Consider the following 16,150-nt stretch of genomic DNA (forward strand, 5'->3'; position numbering starts at 1 on the left):
ACAATGGCCAGGGAAACACCTACATGCAAAAATAAATGGAATATAAACCACAAAGGTTAGGTTTTATCATTGACTTACAGTATATTAACAAAGGCAACACAAATGTCAAAATACAGAATGTATAGTAATTTTATGCGTACTCATGGTCTATTGTTAGGTGTTTGCCCTCTCTATTGACAATGAATCAAAGTGATAGTGAACAGTGAATCAAAGTCATAGTGAACAGTGAATCGAAAGCACAGTGAACAGTGAATCAAAGTCATAGTGAGGAGTGAATCAGTCATAGTGAACAGTGAATCAAAAATGTCACATGGTGCCCTGCATCAAGGAATACCAAAACTGTGTTTCTCATTGCGGATGATCATATATTCAGTATGAATTAACTCTTTTAATTAAACATTAGGCTATCCAACGAGTAGAGATTAATCTGGTGTTATCTTTAGTTAATTAACACATTTTTTTGTCTTGTAAATAATACACCTCAACAGTCAGCGTACTTGTGGTAAATCACTTGGGTAATCATGATAACATGCATTTAAGATGCAAAGCCCCAAAAGGACTGTATTTTACACACAAAGATGCAGCAACTTGGACTTCATCCATGTGTTTAGATTAAATGAATTAGATTAGGCTCTAAGTACCAGATTTAGACTAACACTATTCAAGAATACAGATGAGAGGAATGGGTCTTTATTTAATTGGTGATTACTGTGGAACTTTTGTAGAGGAGTGATTAGTTTGAGTGAAAAAATCCTCAGTCTTGTGAATTTCATGTGTGCCCCTGTGCAAAATGCCTTGGATTTTGAGTTCAAAAGCTTAACTGCTAATAGGATCAATGAAGCTGAGGCTGTCATCCACTCAAGTTAAATGCCTGTGTTAGACTTGCTTAAGTCATTTGGCCCATATTAGGATGGCTACAGAAAAGGGGGTGACATGGCAATCATGCTCATTGACATGACCAATCAGGGATGTGTTCTGCCCATCACTCCTGGTCTCTATAAAAAAACAAACACACTGACAAATCTTTCTGGTTGAGGATGGAGCATTGCCTTCCTGAAAATCCTTCAAGAATATTTTTCTGTTTCATCAAGTAAAGCAAACAGTTGTTTAGCCCATGATACACTGCTGTATGTATTCAGGAAATTATTAATTTAAAAAAGTATCCTATGAAAAGTATCCTATCCTACCTATTGTCAGCAATGTGATATAAACATGGCCAACCACCCTTCTGATAACAGATCTAAAATCACTTTAATGTGTTAATGATAGATAAATGTTGTAATGGATTCATAGGCGTTCTCCATTTAAAAACTGGCATATTAATGAGAAGTTAATTTACTAATTGTGTCAATAAATCATTGCCTAGGTATGTTGAGTTATTGCAGGAGAGCTAAACGGTAGGCTATTAAGTTTAAACTAGGAGAAAAAAAATAATCCCCTTAAGCAGCGTGTGGTCATAGGATTACCAAACTGCTGTCGATCTTTGTTTAGAGGCAATTACACACATCCTCTCAACATTCAAGAAATTAGGAAATTTTTCCAATTAACTGCGCTTCAATTGTAGGGTAGCTTTACAGACTCTAAATGCCTGATCCATGAGATCATGTAGCCCGAACCCGCCATTCTGTAAATGTTCAAAATTGGGCGTAAAATCTTTGCTTTCCCCATTTCTTTTCCACAGCTTTTACGCGACACCATTCACGAATAACGAAATTGAAGACGGTTCAGCTCGTTGAATAGCCGTACAGCACGACAGATAAAATGTTTCACGTTTAAAAAAAAAAAAAAATCTAATGTGAAGGCCTAGGCTAAACAGTAGTGCACTATATGCATTGAAGTTAGTACATTTTTAAGATCACAGTTTGCATTATTTGCCCTATTATTATAGGCTTTCATTATTAATATTATCAATATGGCTATTATCATTGTTTGTCAGGCTCCTCCAGAGAGGGTTGAACCAGAGCGGAGTTAGGAGTAATCAAGGATCTTGAGCTCATCTCTGCATCCCCTTTCAACATCTCTGACCTGATCAGTAGATATTCCCCCACATTAAACCATTCTCGTATAGCGGGCCGCTGGTATCTGGAAGATGAAAATGTTTCAAGATTTATGTGAGGCGGATTATGACTGGGGAGTGGGGATGGCCACACTTTGGGAGGAGTTGGTTGTCCCACTGTCCTGAGAATCCAGTGGAAATCTAACGGTCCCTGCGCATCAGAGGAGAGGGGCTGTCACTCACACAAAGACTGATCCGGAGAGGGAGGAGGGGACTCCTTTAAAAGCGCCCGGGGTAAACAGCATCTTCACTGTTACTGACTATGACCTAGAAGGTTGCCACAAGTAATTCAACAGAGTGCAGACTACACTATTTGTTTTAGAGACTGCGAGTTTCCAATTCTCTAAGGAAGTTTCTGATAGCTTAATTTGACAGCACGTGTTAGACTGTGGTAGCCTACTGAACGTTTCTCCTTGCTGCGGTAATTAAATGAGACTGCTTGGTTGTGAGACTCAGAGAATGGAAGAAAGTCTGTCAACTTCTCCACGGTTAGTCCGAAGCCCGGGCAACTCTAACAGAGTCCATAGCATTGAAGCAATCTTGGGATTTAAAGACGGGAATATGTTTCATTCGACGTATGTTTATAATGGATCACCTCGAGTTGCTCCGGATGCACACAGAGGCCACACTCCTGCTGTCTCGCCGCTTCGGAAGGAACACAACTCAGAAACTTTTCAGAGTAAGTGTCTGAACTCTGTCATGTGCGTTGTTCTCTTGTAGGGTTTTTATATGATCGCTTAGCGTGTTGAATCATACACTATATTTTCTCCCTAACGTAGGCCTTAAAATGTCAAAAGATGTTTACCTCCTTGCTTTAACTGTTTTGCTGTTTCGCCTTTTTGCAGGTGTTTGCTGTTCCTCTAGACCAAATTCTGCGGTCAGTTCCGTGACTGATGGAGACTGTAAACTATCAGATGATGAAAATCCGAAGAAAAAACACCGCAGGAATAGAACCACGTTCACGACCTTTCAGTTGCACGAACTTGAGCGTGCCTTCGAGAAGTCGCATTACCCTGACGTATATAGCAGAGAGGAACTCGCGCTCAAAGTCAACCTGCCAGAGGTCCGCGTGCAGGTACGCATACGTGTATTTATGTCATTTATGTGTTGAGGTCACATATATCATGTCCAGTGGAATCACATGAAATTCGTCCTTATCTTTAGGCCTACAAAAATGTAAAATATTTAGGTTGCCTACTTTTCAGCAACATAAACCCTGAAATAACGCAAAAAAAAAAAAAGATAGGCTAGCCTACAATATTTACAGTTATAGGCCATAAATTAAGCTGCATGTTTTTTTCACCATTTAAAATCAGATTATCCCGACCTGCAACCTTTACTAAATAATATAGATACAAAAATGGTAACCTTTCTGCGTAAAATGCCCCCAATATTATATGAATGTTGCACTTTTGGTGAGTTGCAATGAGTAGCCTCATATAATGAGTCCTTGGTTATTCATTTTGACTGACGCTGCTGCATTTATGTGGGGTTGATGGCGATTTTAGGCTATCCATTTTAGTTTTATTTAGACCTAAGTATAGTTCTCTTTTCATTTGAGATGTGATGCTTTCCATTTCCGACGTCAATTTCATAATTATTATATTGCAAATATTGGCCTAAATATTGCAGTATAGGATGCATTTTCTGATTTTTTTTCTGATATTTTTTTTTCTGATATTTCTGATAGGCCTATGTGTGAATAGCTAATTGCCGTTTACACCATTTGTTAAACTATTGGAATCTCCTCTCTTCAGTAATGTCCTAACCAGAAAATAATTGGCCAAAAGACCAATTTTGTAATTTTACACCCTATAAAAATATTTTAATGATTCAATTTCACATCATTTAATTATGCCTAATTGCTTGTAGATTATTCTAAATGTTTTTAATTACTTCATAGTCTGATGGTCCTAAATAAACTAACTGAAGGGTAAAGGCAAATGTGTACATGTGAAAGAACATGTGAGAAAGAACATGTTGAGACATAAAATGTGCGTATATCTTCTAGTTCCAAACAGAGCTAATGCTTTAGGCATGCATAGCACCATTACCACATGAGCAGAACGTGAGCCTGATTTTGTTCTGTTTGATTTCAGGTGTGGTTCCAGAACCGCCGAGCTAAGTGGCGTCGTCAAGAGAAGCTGGAAGTGAGCTCCATCAAGCTCCAAGACTCTGCCACCTCCATGCTGTCTTTCAGCCGCTCATCACCCCAAGCGCTGGGCTCGGGCCTCAGCCTGGAGCCGTGGCTCAGCACCCCCCTCTCCAGCTCAGCGTCCCTCCAGTCGCTACCTGGCTTCATGGGGCCCCAGCAAGGCCTCTCGGGCAGCTACACACCCCCACCCTTCCTCAGCGCTCCATCGCTGAGCCACGGCCTGCCCCACATCGGCAGCATGTGCCCCCCGCCTCCTTACCAGTGCTCAGGCTTCATGGACAAGGTGTCACTGGAGGACTCAGACCCCCGCAACACTAGTATCGCATCACTGCGCATGAAAGCCAAAGAGCATATTCAATCCATTGGGAAGACATGGTGAAATCATGAGTTTACAATCATGAACCCTGAACTTATAAACATGAACTCTGGTGGAACCCTTTTCCGGGCATTCCGAGATGTTTTGGGTAAAGATCCCAGGACCTGATGATCAGAAATGTGTCCTGCAGCATGCTGCATAATGCTGATGTTCTGGAGAATCCTTCGCTGACATACAAGAGGTTATATCAATGACTGTAAATAAAACATGTACAGTCATTCCTGCATTCATTGAGTTATATTATTGGTGAAATGGTCTCTCTTTGTTGTGTGGGTGCCATTTATCTAATACAGATTTGCGAATGGATTTTTACACATGATTTTTGTGTCAATCCTGAGCTGAGGAAAATGAATAGAAGAATGATCTCTTTCCATTTGCTCTCCATGTTCTGTAATGATCAAATGCAAAGATAATCTATTTATTGCACTAATTTGGTTCAAACCATGCTTGTGATATCACTTTATGTTCTTTTCCAACTCTACTCTGTACCTAGATTTATTTTTAAAGGTGTAAATAAATTGTGTGTCATCACCAATCAGCATTAAATGCATTCCTATATGTTTTCCAATTGTTGTAATTTATTTTACAGTTGAAGAGTTTAGTTCCAAAACGCTATCTCCATTTTTAAAACATTAATAAGCTATTCAATTGTGTATTTCAAGTAATATCAAGAAATTGCAGTCATGTTGTGTTGTTTTTTAAATCAAATAACAATAACTCAATTGCAGTTCCGCTGAAATTGCTTTGGAAAACAAAATTAAAACAAAATATTTATGAAAATTCATCAAAATGGAGGATAAAACGTTTTGGAATTAAATTCTTCAGTTATTCATTTTGCAATATCCCACCCTAAGCTAAACTCAAAACATTTGCCAATGGCAGTGTCTGATGTGTCATGGAACACAATGACGTATACTGTGCTCCTTTAACTCAAAGTGTGTATACCACTGATCTCTAAAGAACACATACATTTCTGTACCAAATGATTCTACAGTTCATTACAGCTCTACATGTGTTGATATTTCAGTTAAAGATATTCTAACTTCTTAAACTGAATTTGCAATAAAATATTTTGAAGAAATACACAAATGTGTGATAACAAATGTGTGTGAATCTTACCTGTTTCTTCACTTTTTGACATATTTTTGACTGATCCAGGGATGTGTGGTAAAGCTATATAACTTCGTACACCATAAGGGTGCGCAGGTGGACCTTCAGGCTTCATGACAGTATATCTTTTCATAGCACGTGGTCAGTATCTCCCTCTAGTGGCACAATGGGTCAACTCTATGCCCCATCACATTGAGGCCATTATTAGATAATTCATAAAAGTGATGGAATTACTTTTGATCTCATACAACCACTACTTTTGTCATATGCTCAGGGGATAACGTTTTTTGCCGATTGTTGCATCTTGGGTGAGTTTATATATCTGGTTTTACAGGCCGCAGGTGTCCTATACTGTACAGTATATATAAACTTCTTTGAAAGATATAGGCACATAGTCTCCACTTACTTTTACTTTCTAAATCAGTGGGCCCTAAGCCAAAGAAAACGAGAGCACAAAAGCATGTCTCCAGTTGTGCGAACAAGGATGCGCTTTATGTGTTTAACTAAAGACATTGGTTCCAATTAACATTTTTCATTGAGAGACCCTGGACCTTCTTAATTGAATTTATTGTTGTAAGGTAACAAACTGAGAGGGAGATGGCCCCATCAGTTTTCAACCATTATTGTCGTGGACAACTAAGACCGTAATTATATTCCCTGAGTGTCCCATTAGGGTGCTGTCACAAAGACCGCCATCCGCTCCTGAAGAGACAACTCCACATTGAAGAGCCTGTTTGCATTGACTCTGAAGGTCAGTAGGTAGCAGTTGAGCTTCGGTCCTGATTGTTTATTGGTGTTTTTTGTTGTTTATTTGTGTGTTTCTTTTTCGGGTTGAAAGGCAATAAAGCCAGCGTGTTGATAAGCTCATTTCCATTACTTTCACACCAAGGAGAGTAGGGCTGTGTCTATTATATTTGAAACTATGTTACTGTGATCCATTTCTGCCACCTTGTGGTTGATAAATTGACCAGTGCTGTAGTTTTGCACCTGTGGCCATTGGTCTCTGGTCTGTACTGTAGGCTACAACCTCTTTCAACACCGGTAGTACATTGTGTCAAACCAATGAGCCAACATTAAAGACATCATTAAGGCAGATGTCAAAGCCTGCAGACATAATATTATGGGCAATCACTTGATATGAAGAAGACTCAATTTAAAAACAGGATGTCTATCATGAAAACAACGTATTTAACATACAAAGCTAAAATGACATAAAAGGGTTTCCCAATAGAAACAAATTTATTGAGATTTATCTTCACAAAATGGTAAGTTGTAAGTTAATGCCAGTTGATAAATTCATATAAAACAGTAAGTATATAGTTACTGTTAACAGGAAGGGGTCCACATACAAAAATATAACCTAGGACTTTATTTATGTAATACATACAATCAGCCTGAAATATTATGTATTATATATATTATTATTATTTAATATGTTGTATTTCCCTCTCAAGCTTGACTTCAAGGAGGTGTCCAAAGAAAAGGAAACGTCTGATAGCACACATTGTCTCTGCATCAGGGCAAACCTTTGAGCCTGGTATCTAGCTGGAGTTGCTCTGCTTCCTTACCAAAGCCTGTAACAACCAGTCTGCCACCTGGAGATACAGACAGACACACAAGAGAATAGCAGAGAGATTAAACAATGGACAGCCAAAGCAAGGTGGTTTTCTTTGCTTGTTTCAATGTGTCCAGTTTTAATTACTCTCTCTTTGTCATCTTCAACATACGGTTGAGGTCACAGCTCAGCACTCAACCCCAATCAGCCTCATGACTTTGCCCAATGGTTCCGAGTAATTAGTTGTCTCTGAATATCCTAACATTATGTAGCGTCACGCTCTCTCTCTCTTTCTCTTTCTCTCTCTCTCTCTCTCTCTCTCTCTCTCTCTCTCTCTCTCTCTCTCTCTCTCTCTCTCTTTCTCTCTCTCTCTGCAGAGGACACCATTTTTTTGGTCCCATGTCAGGAGGACTAACATGTCACACCCACCTCTTGTACATGTCTGTAGAGCTCCCTCTGTTCATCCATCTGCCTTCTTTCTTCCAGCATTTTCTGGATGTGCTTTATGTTTTGGTTGACTGGCACCTCGTCCTGTTCTGTGGTCAGCAAGGTTCTGATCAAAGCCCAGAAGGGAGAGGATGGCCCCAGTGTCCTGTCCAGTTCTCTGCCTCCAGTTGAGGATGCAGCAAACGGAGCCGTATCTCTGTCCCTCTCTTCAGGCTGCATCTGAGTATCTGTGCTCTTCTTGCCCATCAGATGCCCTGCGAGAGGCAAGATAGATAGAGGAATACAAAACAAAAGAAATGTTATGTCACTGTACTGACTGCAGGTGCATTGGCTTTTAACCAAATGCATGTCACTGTACTGGCAAGCAATTGTGCATTGGCTTTTAACCAAAGGTAAAATGGTGACACTTATCAAAACATGCCATTTGCAAGGATAACAGAAATGTTACTCTATCATAACTATCTGCACATCAGCTGAAAGTATTCATATAGTCACCATGCTTTTAGAACTCCAACCTGTGGTTCAAATACCATACAAGTGGATAAAACATCTGAATAAAGAAAAAACAAAAAAGACTGAAATAAAGGTTGTTGAGATGTATAACTGTAGATAGCCTATACTGATGTGGTGGTAACATCTTTTTATATATATATATATCAACAGAAACACCACCCGATCTCTCCATCACAGTCTAAGTGTGTCCTCTGATTTTCAGGTTATATCCTACACCTCACTCTGTAGCTACAGTGGTTCACAGTGTCTAGTAAAACTGAGTTTTGCTTCATTTGTGTTGAACTTGTCAAAACAACATTGCACTGCAACATCTGATTACACCCATCCACAAAACTGTTTTGACCAGTGAGCTGCATTATTTGATTATTATAGATCGATGGCGCGCATGGACTTTCAGGCTTGTTAAGTAAGTGCTAGATAGTTGGTTGCTGCTCAGTCTTATTTTCACCAACAAACAACGCGTTTGAGCCATGGGGTTTGTGGAAAATAAGCCATTGGCCGTTCAAAGCTGTGGCATGCAATAATAAATAGCCTAAGTCAGAGTAAAACAATTGTTTCTCACCTACAGCCCAGTGGTTACCCCTCGGGTACATCTTTCCAGAATTATCTAACTGACCATCGCAGACGACGGACGTTAAAATTATTACTATTGCAATAAGTTGCCTGCATCTCCAAGGAAGGCACATTGTCAATGAGAACTGTCCTAAAATATCCTAAGCAGCGTCAAAAGATCCGTATTCCGTTGTTTGGGTGAACTCTTCTCTTTGAGCGCAAAAAGTGTGTGACCAATTGGCATAATCAGTGAATTTATACGACGCCGTGACGAAACCTAAAGAATCATAAGAGCAAGACTGACGTTTAGTTTGTTTAGGCTATTAAATGATAGTGCCAGTGCTATTACGCCTTTGGTGGAGTCTGAACGCCTTAAAAAACGATTCCCTCCAACGAGGCTTTACGTCACAGTTGTTTCGAAATTATAGCAGGCGGCAGAGATGAAATGCAAAGTGACATACTGAAAGAGTCTGTCATTATTCGGCATTGTGTGTACAGAAATGACCTCAGAGGGAAATGTCAATGTAATTTCATTAATTATGATGAGGGGGTTCCGTCCTCAGTCAGCTGGGTAGGATGATCCATTTCTGTCTTGGCTTTTGATAGCATGTTTGCAGTAAGTGAACCATTCAATGTTACTGTAGATTGGTTCAAGGTTTATCCATGGGCCAACTGGTTTAAGACTGAAACCACTTCATGCGGAAACCACTTTTGTGACTTATTTTGAGACAAAGCCTACTAAACACCAAACTCTGGTGCTTTTTTGATATTATTTTGTTTTTTGATATGATATACACAAACATGGTATGTTTAAGTATATTCCATTGTTCTGCCCAATTAAACCTTGCTAGTCAAGGTCGGCCTAAAACACAAACTTGGATATTCAGGAGAGGTCAGTGGTCAGTTTGTATGCATATCTGCAAAGAAAAAAACATTTGCTCCAGACAAGCAAGTTTATATATTGCCAATGATCTTACTCCAAAGCTGAGAGACTGAAACGGTCCCATCAACAACAACAAAAACACCTCCATCTAATACTGCTTTAGAATAAATACTTCAAATACACAGATAGTAATACTATATATCTAATAATGCAGGTCTAAAATCAGTAATCTGGAAAAATCTGCTATATTGATTGTAACATGGAACACACTAATTTACTAAATGAACAAATCACACGAGTCACAACACAAACAGAGAGAGGGACACACACACACACACACACACACACACACACACAAATGGGGTATAAATCGCTTTAGGGTATGAAGTTATCATTGAAACATCTAGTAAGACAGCTGTCACTGTGCACCAGACAATTATCCATTAGGCCTCTGCTGAAAATGAAAGTCACATCTCATACCTGAGTTATCCTGAGTCATTTCCATTAAAGACATCCACCAGCCTCTCCTTTGACCTTTCTGAAGATGGTCTTAACCTTTACTAAGGTCACATGCTCCTGCAAGCCAATGTCTTTCAGCCGCACCACATTTTTTGTTTGAGGATGCCTTAACATATCTGACCTATCTTCTCTAATATCAGTATAGCTATAATCTCTCAGTTTTTGTTCACTTGATGGTTATCATGTCAAACAGCATCACTTTCAGGTGTCTCATCATGGTAGACATGTCTAAAAATGTCAAATATTATTATCCTATCCAAATTACTAGTTTAGGATACTACTTCATAAAAACTTGCTAAAGGCCCCTCTTCGTCATTGACAATAAAATTAATTCAAATTATAATAGTAGTGATAACAATAAAACACTTGAACAGATTGTTGCAGGCTAATAAAAAAAAACAATGTTCAAAGTAAAGTGGCACAGATCAAGGCAGCGTTTATCTATCCAGTGCTGAAAATAAAACACACCACTAGAGTGCAGCATTGAGAATGTTTCTGATAAAATCATAATGAAAGGTAGCCTTCATGGTTGGCTTGAGGTGTCATATTCACAATACTCTTCTCAACGCAGAGGTATAATTTGATGAGCTCTTGCAGCCTGGCAGCTTTCAACAGAGAGTGTCTATTAACTCCGACACGTTTGCCTTTAAACATATTGGAACTCATGATTGCTGTCTTAGACCTATAATTGTGCAATATTGAGAAGTATCAATTTTCATATTTTCATTCTTAGTAGGCCTATGGCCTTTTATTCCAGAAATAGGAAAAAGATCATGTAGTTTATGGCACATCTGTTTCCACCTAAAAGAATAGCCTATTTGTGATACAGCCTAGCCCTATGTAGACCAGGGTGCAAAATGTTCTAGACTATCAGGGTAAAACAGATTTAATTGCTATAATATGAATATTATTTTCAGTCTGTCAAACCACCAACAGACACCAATGCTTCTTTGCTTAATGCTTCCTGTCCAAACTGTCTTTTTATTGTGTAGTCCTATACGTCCAGCCTAGGGATAGATCCACAAGACAATTGATTGACACAGCAGCACAACTAGGACTCACCTATGTTTAAGCTCTTACAGTAAGGCAGCTTTTAGGCTATCTCAGAGACAACGTTGCACTGGGTGAAGCGGCTGCTAAATTTCCAATTGGGCCTAACCTGTCCTATTCCCATCTCTGCTTAGAGCTGAATCTGTCCAATTTTGAGACACATGTGTTCTATCTAATAAATAGCAAAATAGTAAAAAAAAAAAAAAAAAAAAAAAAAGTCTTATTGTTTTGTAGTTTCAACGCATCTCAACCTTGTTATGGGCAAAGGCTTATGGGAAAATCAGTCCCTCCACAAATTGGGTTGTCAGTTCTTTGTCAGGTCGGAAATGTAGAAAGTCTGCATCACTGTGACCGGATCATTATATGAATTGCCTTATATTCCTCCAACATTTCCCAATAAATTCATTCACTTGTTTTCTTCATATTGTAGGTTATTTCAGAGTATTATTGCCGTGTAACAACTCACAGTGCATGATATTGGGTATGTCTAGCCAGGGATGGTCGCTTATCCAAACACTGGACCGCGGAGGCAGCTGGGTAAGTGTCCCCCTGACCATTTTCAGGACGTCTTTTGTTCCCGTATGAGTTGCAAATGCGCGTGTTTTCCTAAGGCAATTAAACGCACGGTCATATTTGCGGCATTGAGTCGACATATAAGAACAATAAGTTTTGGCGATGACCAAAGGCTGCTGTTCACCGAGCCGCGGTGGCTCATGGGATAGGCAATATGTGTTTTGTCCTATTTACCGTTTAGAGGGTCGGAACATCACGCACACTTCCAAACAAACGCGTGGAATTTGGTGTCTTGTGGTTACTGAGATTTTGTGGGGTATATTCCGTAATTTAAATGCTGAAATCATCGTTGAAGAGAAATGTTACCGAAAGGGATTCTGGGAAAGGAAGATAGCATCTGCAAAGCCAGCTGTAGCGCGACTAGGCTATCACTGGGACTAACCTACATCGTCATCGTCTAACACCTTCTAGATGCTTACGAACTTAACATACTGTATGTTATACATTAATGACAAGAAACGAATCAATGCAATGAATGAATAAGCGGATGCCATATTAGTTTCACACCGCAGCCAGCATCAATATGACAAATGTTATCACGTGACCGCCTGAACATCTTGGGGGTGGGCAGCAGCCCTTAATGTCTTGCTGCTGCTAGTGGCGTCAGTGAGAGCAAATCAGTCTGCCGTCTCACAGGCCGTGCATCCATCTTTACATTTTTCAGAGCTTTTTTGACAGCCAAGAGATCATTCCCTTTTGATCCCCTTTCCTGCACACACTATGTATCATTGCAGGCACTAATTTGCTTGTAAGAGCCTGGCAGAGCTTAGTGCATGAATCATGGCTGTTCTTGCCTCTGACATTTGCCTGAGCTATCCTGCTGAGGAAATGGCTTCCTACCTCAAAGCACCAACAAATTGAGAGACATCCCTGCTTACCCTAAAATAAAGGTAGGTCACTTTCTAACGTCTGACATTTACTGTTTGTGCTGAGGGTGTGTTCAGCCTGGTCCTTGGTCATGGTGAGAGGTAGTGACAGAAGGCCTTGTGTGTCAAAGGCTTGCATTGGACAAGCCTTGTCATAATGTCTCCTGTAGATGTTACTTCCTGTTATGGTACTCAACTATGTGGACCTGTGATGACTGGGTATACCATAGAGTTTGTAAGGTGGGATGTGCATGCTGTGTTGGCACTGATGTCAGGGCCACTCCCCTGATGCACACCTCTGCTGCCTTTATTAAGCTGTAATTAGGGTTACTGGCTCTTACACCAATGGGACACAAACATTTGATAGCCTAGGCTACTACTTAGGCTAATATTCTAGAATGGCACATTACACCAGTAATCAGATATTTATTTTTGTTTGTTTGTTTTTGTAATCTTACCAGCCATATTGAATAATGGATGTACGTAATAAAAGCACCTTCACAGTATTCTACATGGCCATTTAATGTTCATATTATTGCAAAGATAATGTATTTCCATCTGAATGATGATGATGGCTCATAGCATTATGTACCACATAAAATGGTATTAACCTCAGGCCAGGCTATATTGACTCAATTCTGAATTTGTTTTTTTTTTTTTTTTGTGAATGGCAACATATACTGTAGATGGTGGGGTTTCAGTGTTTTGTTGGACGGAGCCACGCTTGACAGCTTTCATTGCTCTGACCACTGACAATTCTACCCATTTATGTCCTTGAGCCAGGTTGTTCCTCTGGAATAGAGAGTGATGGTAGCTTCTACTGTTTCCCAAACCAGCCTTCTGCATCTTGCCCTTCTCTTGGTGTTGTTTTCACCATTCTGCCTCCCTTTCAGAAGAGAAGCGCATCAGCCTGGGAGTGCTCATGTAAACAAAGGCCCAGCTCCGTGCAAGCCCTCATTCTTTCTCCATGGTTTCCTATGTGCAAAGGCAGAACAAGCATAGGATAGGAGCAAAGGATTTAAACACAGAAATGTGTTCGGGACGAGGAAGGAGGGAGGAAGCATAGAATTGTAAGAGAGGACAAGAGCTTGTATGAGTTGTATCATGGCCTATTGTTCTCATTTTTTCACTGACCACAGACCATGGTATATTGCCCACTGCCCAGCAACTGTGTGTGTGTGTGTGTGTGAGAGAGAGAGAGAGAGAGAGAGAGAGAGAGAGAGAGAGAGATAGAGAGAGAGAGCAGCATATTTTGAGAAGAGAGAGAGTGACAGAGACAACAGACTAAGAATCATTACTCATCCTGTTATTTATCATGGATTTGCACGGAATAATGCATTGGTAATAGGGGTTTTCTTTGATATGGTTTTATCGGTTGATTACAGGCAATCTCACTACTCACTTTAGATTAGTTTTATTCACAGCATTTCCCAGCATAACTGTCTGATTGCCCTGCACACCAGGGCTTGTGTGGACATGATGCAGGATTAGCAACTCATATCCTGAAACATGAATGTCTAGAGATCACCATCCAACAGCCCAGAATGTTGAGCAGGGATCTATTATATTTTGGCTATAGTCACACCATACCTCTATGCTGCTATCGAAAAGATATTTCAGTCGTGATCACAGAAGAGCAAGCAGTATGTGTGTGTCATGTGTGTGTGTGTGTCTCCCTGTGTCTCTGTGTAGCTCCTCTGCAGCACAGCCTTTATGTGGGGTGACCGGAACCAGCTGAAACCGGTTTCAGGCAGATGGAGGCTCATGAACAATGCAGTCACTGTGCTCCAGTGAGATAGCTGGCCGTCCCAGGGCAGCCAAAAGAGGCCAGGAGCCTTAAGGGAGACCAGGGCCATGTCAGGCACCAGGGCTGCTGAGGAGGCGCTCTACCCAGGGCAAGTGTGTGTCTGGCAGTCGGGCAGAGTGGCGAGCAGGAGCCGAGGATGGGGGAGCGGCCCCCTCTCAGCCGGCCGCACTGCCGGGTCTCGGCTGTCAGGGAGAGGCATGCCCTAGGTCACCGACCCCTCTTTGGATAGAATGAGACCCCCTTGCTCTGGGCCCTGCTTGACTGTGGGGGCGGGGAAGGGGGGAGGACAGAGAGGAGAGGGCGGATGGAGGGGGCTCTGCTCCTGCTTATGCATGTTGTGACTGCGGCTGGAGAGGAAGGGAGCTTTTCTTGATCTTGTTGCTCTGCCGCGGCAGCTGCAGCAGCAAGGGTGAGGAGTGGCTGACTTGCATGTTTCTCCATACTGCTGTTTGTGTGAGTGTGTGAGACGCCACTCTTCTGGCTTTATGCGCATTACTGTCTGAACGGTGAAAATGAGCATGTCCTTTTGAAATGGCTGGACTGAGGGAGTAACCAGAGTGAGCGCGGCATATACGGGGTAATTTAGCATTGAGCTGGATGACACCAGATGTCTATTGTCTGTTTTTTTGTGCTAGGCCTCAGCTCTGCCAGTACTTCATTCTTTGCTTTTGTTATGTTCTTCTTCTTTTCCTCTCTGCAATGCTTTGTCTGCCCCTCGTCATGATCTAACAGGCCAGGCTGGCCCATAGTTGTGGATCGTGCAGATGTGAGAGGACGTAATGGAGCCTGGCCGCAGTGCACCCATCCATTTTAATAAAGGCAGCAGCTGTGGCTGCCGCTGCTAACCCAGCTAGCGACTCCGAGCGTCCCCCCGCTCTCTGCTCTTTTGTCTCTCTGCGGAAGACACTCTCACTGGTGTGCAGCACACACATGTTTTTGTCTCTCATTCACTCTCATATTGTTTCTACAGAGAACACCTTCAATTTACCTGCATAAACACCCAATCATCTTACCATTTTTTATTCATTAAATTGCACTTGTTCATTTAGCTTGATCCAGAAGGTTGTTTGTTGCTCATGGAAAGGAAATGGCATGTGACGTGACTAAAGCAGAGGAAATCACTCTGTCATCTGTGTTGGCCATTCAGCACCCAAGCATCCCCATCAACACTAAGGGCTTGTGTATCCCAGCTGAACATTGTTATTATTCTGTTATATCCTATCAGCACATTTGTATTTGAACTGGGTTTTTTTTGGCCCTTGTTTTTTTTTCTCTTTGTGTCAGGTACAGGGCAAGCGGTGCTGCATTGTTGACTGACGTGATTAGTCAGAAAGACCCTGTTCATTCAAACATTTACTTTTCCTATATCATTCATCAGTAATAAAATGAAAATTGGGAAGCTTGTATTGATATGATTTCAAGCAGCACATTTTTTATTTGAATAGTGACCGCAGAAGCATTGGTGATTTTGTCAAGCATGTTAGAGCGCTTAGTTACTGTTTGTCAAAACCCAACAGCTTCATTTGTGTGTGTGTGCGTGTGTGTGTGTGTGTGTGTGTGTGTGTGTGTGTGTGTCTGGTAGTAGTATCCTAGTAGTAAGATGGTGTGTGTGCATGTGCGTGTGTCTGGTAGTATCCAAGTAGTAAGATGGTATCCTTACAGTATAGCATAAGTGGAGGTTCATACCA

The 16,150-nt window shown here is 40.9% G+C and overlaps 2 protein-coding genes across 2 annotated transcripts; one reads left to right on the forward strand and one right to left on the reverse strand.

Annotated features, from left to right (window-relative positions):
- Nucleotides 1-2,485: 2,485 nt before the first annotated feature.
- rx3 (retinal homeobox gene 3) lies at nt 2,486-4,590 on the forward strand. The gene is made up of 3 exons (XM_062554964.1): nt 2,486-2,772; nt 2,921-3,131; nt 4,156-4,590. Exons 1-3 carry the CDS (start codon nt 2,486-2,488, stop codon nt 4,588-4,590), a joined length of 933 nt encoding a protein of 310 aa, XP_062410948.1.
- A 2,376-nt stretch (nt 4,591-6,966) lies between these two features.
- Nucleotides 6,967-11,785, reverse strand: LOC134101490 (uncharacterized). The gene is made up of 3 exons (XM_062555208.1): nt 11,683-11,785; nt 7,682-7,953; nt 6,967-7,292 (listed from the first exon to the last, which is right to left on the reverse strand). The coding sequence occupies exons 1-3, from the start codon at nt 11,771-11,773 to the stop codon at nt 7,239-7,241; spliced, it is 417 nt and encodes a 138-aa protein (XP_062411192.1). The 5' UTR covers nt 11,774-11,785; the 3' UTR covers nt 6,967-7,238.
- Nucleotides 11,786-16,150: the final 4,365 nt, after the last annotated feature.

This window comes from Sardina pilchardus, chromosome 14 (assembly GCF_963854185.1).
Source record: "Sardina pilchardus chromosome 14, fSarPil1.1, whole genome shotgun sequence".
NCBI classification, from domain to species: domain Eukaryota; kingdom Metazoa; phylum Chordata; class Actinopteri; order Clupeiformes; family Clupeidae; genus Sardina; species Sardina pilchardus.